The 1,234-nt window shown below is 43.8% G+C and overlaps 1 protein-coding gene across 2 annotated transcripts; it reads right to left on the bottom strand.

Moving 5' to 3' along the window:
- Nucleotides 1-620: 620 nt before the first annotated feature.
- Nucleotides 621-941, bottom strand: LOC103086712 (60S acidic ribosomal protein P1-like). 2 transcript variants are annotated; one of them, XM_007450768.1, is made up of 2 exons: nt 871-941; nt 621-795 (listed from the first exon to the last, which is right to left on the bottom strand). In XM_007450768.1, the coding sequence occupies exons 1-2, from the start codon at nt 939-941 to the stop codon at nt 621-623; spliced, it is 246 nt and encodes an 81-aa protein (XP_007450830.1). The 2 variants fall into 2 exon arrangements, with proteins under 2 accessions (XP_007450830.1, XP_007450829.1); XM_007450767.1 differs by having other exon boundaries at nt 621-941.
- Between the last annotated feature and the right edge of the window lie 293 nt (nt 942-1,234).

Below are 1,234 nucleotides of genomic sequence, written 5' to 3'. Positions count from 1 at the left end.
AATATCCAAGGGATTAGGGAAAGACATCATGGTTGCAATTCATTTATATATTATGTACCAAGAAAGTAATGTTCTTGGTGCCTGGAAATAGCAGATTAACAACAACCGAACAGATAAAAATCCTGACTTCATGGAGCTTACAAACTATTAGAGGGTGAAAGATAATAGATGAATGAATGGTATTTGCTAGCAATAAATCCTATGAGAAGAAAATAAAGAAAGGAAGATGTATGAGAAAACTCAGGATAAGTTTTGGAATTTTAAATAGGGAAGTTCTGTATTTTCTTAGATGCTCCCAAATATCTCCTTTCCTCTCTTTTGGTCCACACCCCACCTTTCAGGACTGCCTCGACTCTTTTAGACATGGATGAAATACTATGCTACAGTGGATGGGACATGGCTTTATGAATGGCTACCCAGGGCTGGCCCCCATGACATGGAAGTTCAAGAGATCCCCATGAAGCTTCCCCATCATGTGTTCCCCATTATGTGACCTCATAGGAAGCAGGAGGCCCTCTATTATCTCTCCACTGAACTACTTTGATGTAAAGTTCCTATTTCAATGTTTTTTTTTTTTTTAAAAGAACTCAGCTTTTTATTGAACGTGCTACTAAAGAGGTTTAGTCAAAAAGACCAAAGCCCATGTCATCATCAGAGTCTTCAGATTCTTCTTTCTTTGCTTCCACTTTCTTCTCAGCTGGGGCAGCAGTGGTGGAGGGGGCAGGACCTCCTGCTGGTGTAGCACCAGCCCCCACATTGCAGATGAGGCTCCCGATGTTGACATTGGCCAAAGCCTTTGCAAACAAGCCTGGCCAGAAAGGTTCAACATTTACACTGGCTGCTTTAATGAGGGCATTGATCTTATTCTCCGTGACCGTCACCTCATCGTCGTGCAGGATGAGGGCCGAGTAGATGCAGGCGAGCTCCGAGACGGAGGCCATGGTGTGGGCGAGGGCTAGGCAGGGTCTGCCGGGCATGGTGCTAGTCGCTGGATGAAGTGAGGGCCTCACCCCAACGTGGCCTTAGCTTCCTTGGAAGGACCGAGCACCTTAGCGGAAGCTGAGGAAAAGGAAGCTATTTCAATGTTTTAAAAGCATTTTATCCTAAGTGTCCATCATTGGATGAATGGATAAAGAAGATGTGGCACATATATACAACGGAATATTACTCAGCCATAAAAAGAAACGAAATTGAGCTATTTGTAATGAGGTGGATGGACCTAGAGTCTGTCATA

Source organism: Lipotes vexillifer, unplaced genomic scaffold (genome assembly GCF_000442215.2).
Source record: "Lipotes vexillifer unplaced genomic scaffold, Lipotes_vexillifer_v1.1 scaffold287, whole genome shotgun sequence".
NCBI classification, from domain to species: domain Eukaryota; kingdom Metazoa; phylum Chordata; class Mammalia; order Artiodactyla; family Lipotidae; genus Lipotes; species Lipotes vexillifer.
The sequence above is the reverse complement of the archived record's forward strand: the minus strand, read 5'-3'. Positions and strand labels throughout refer to the sequence as shown.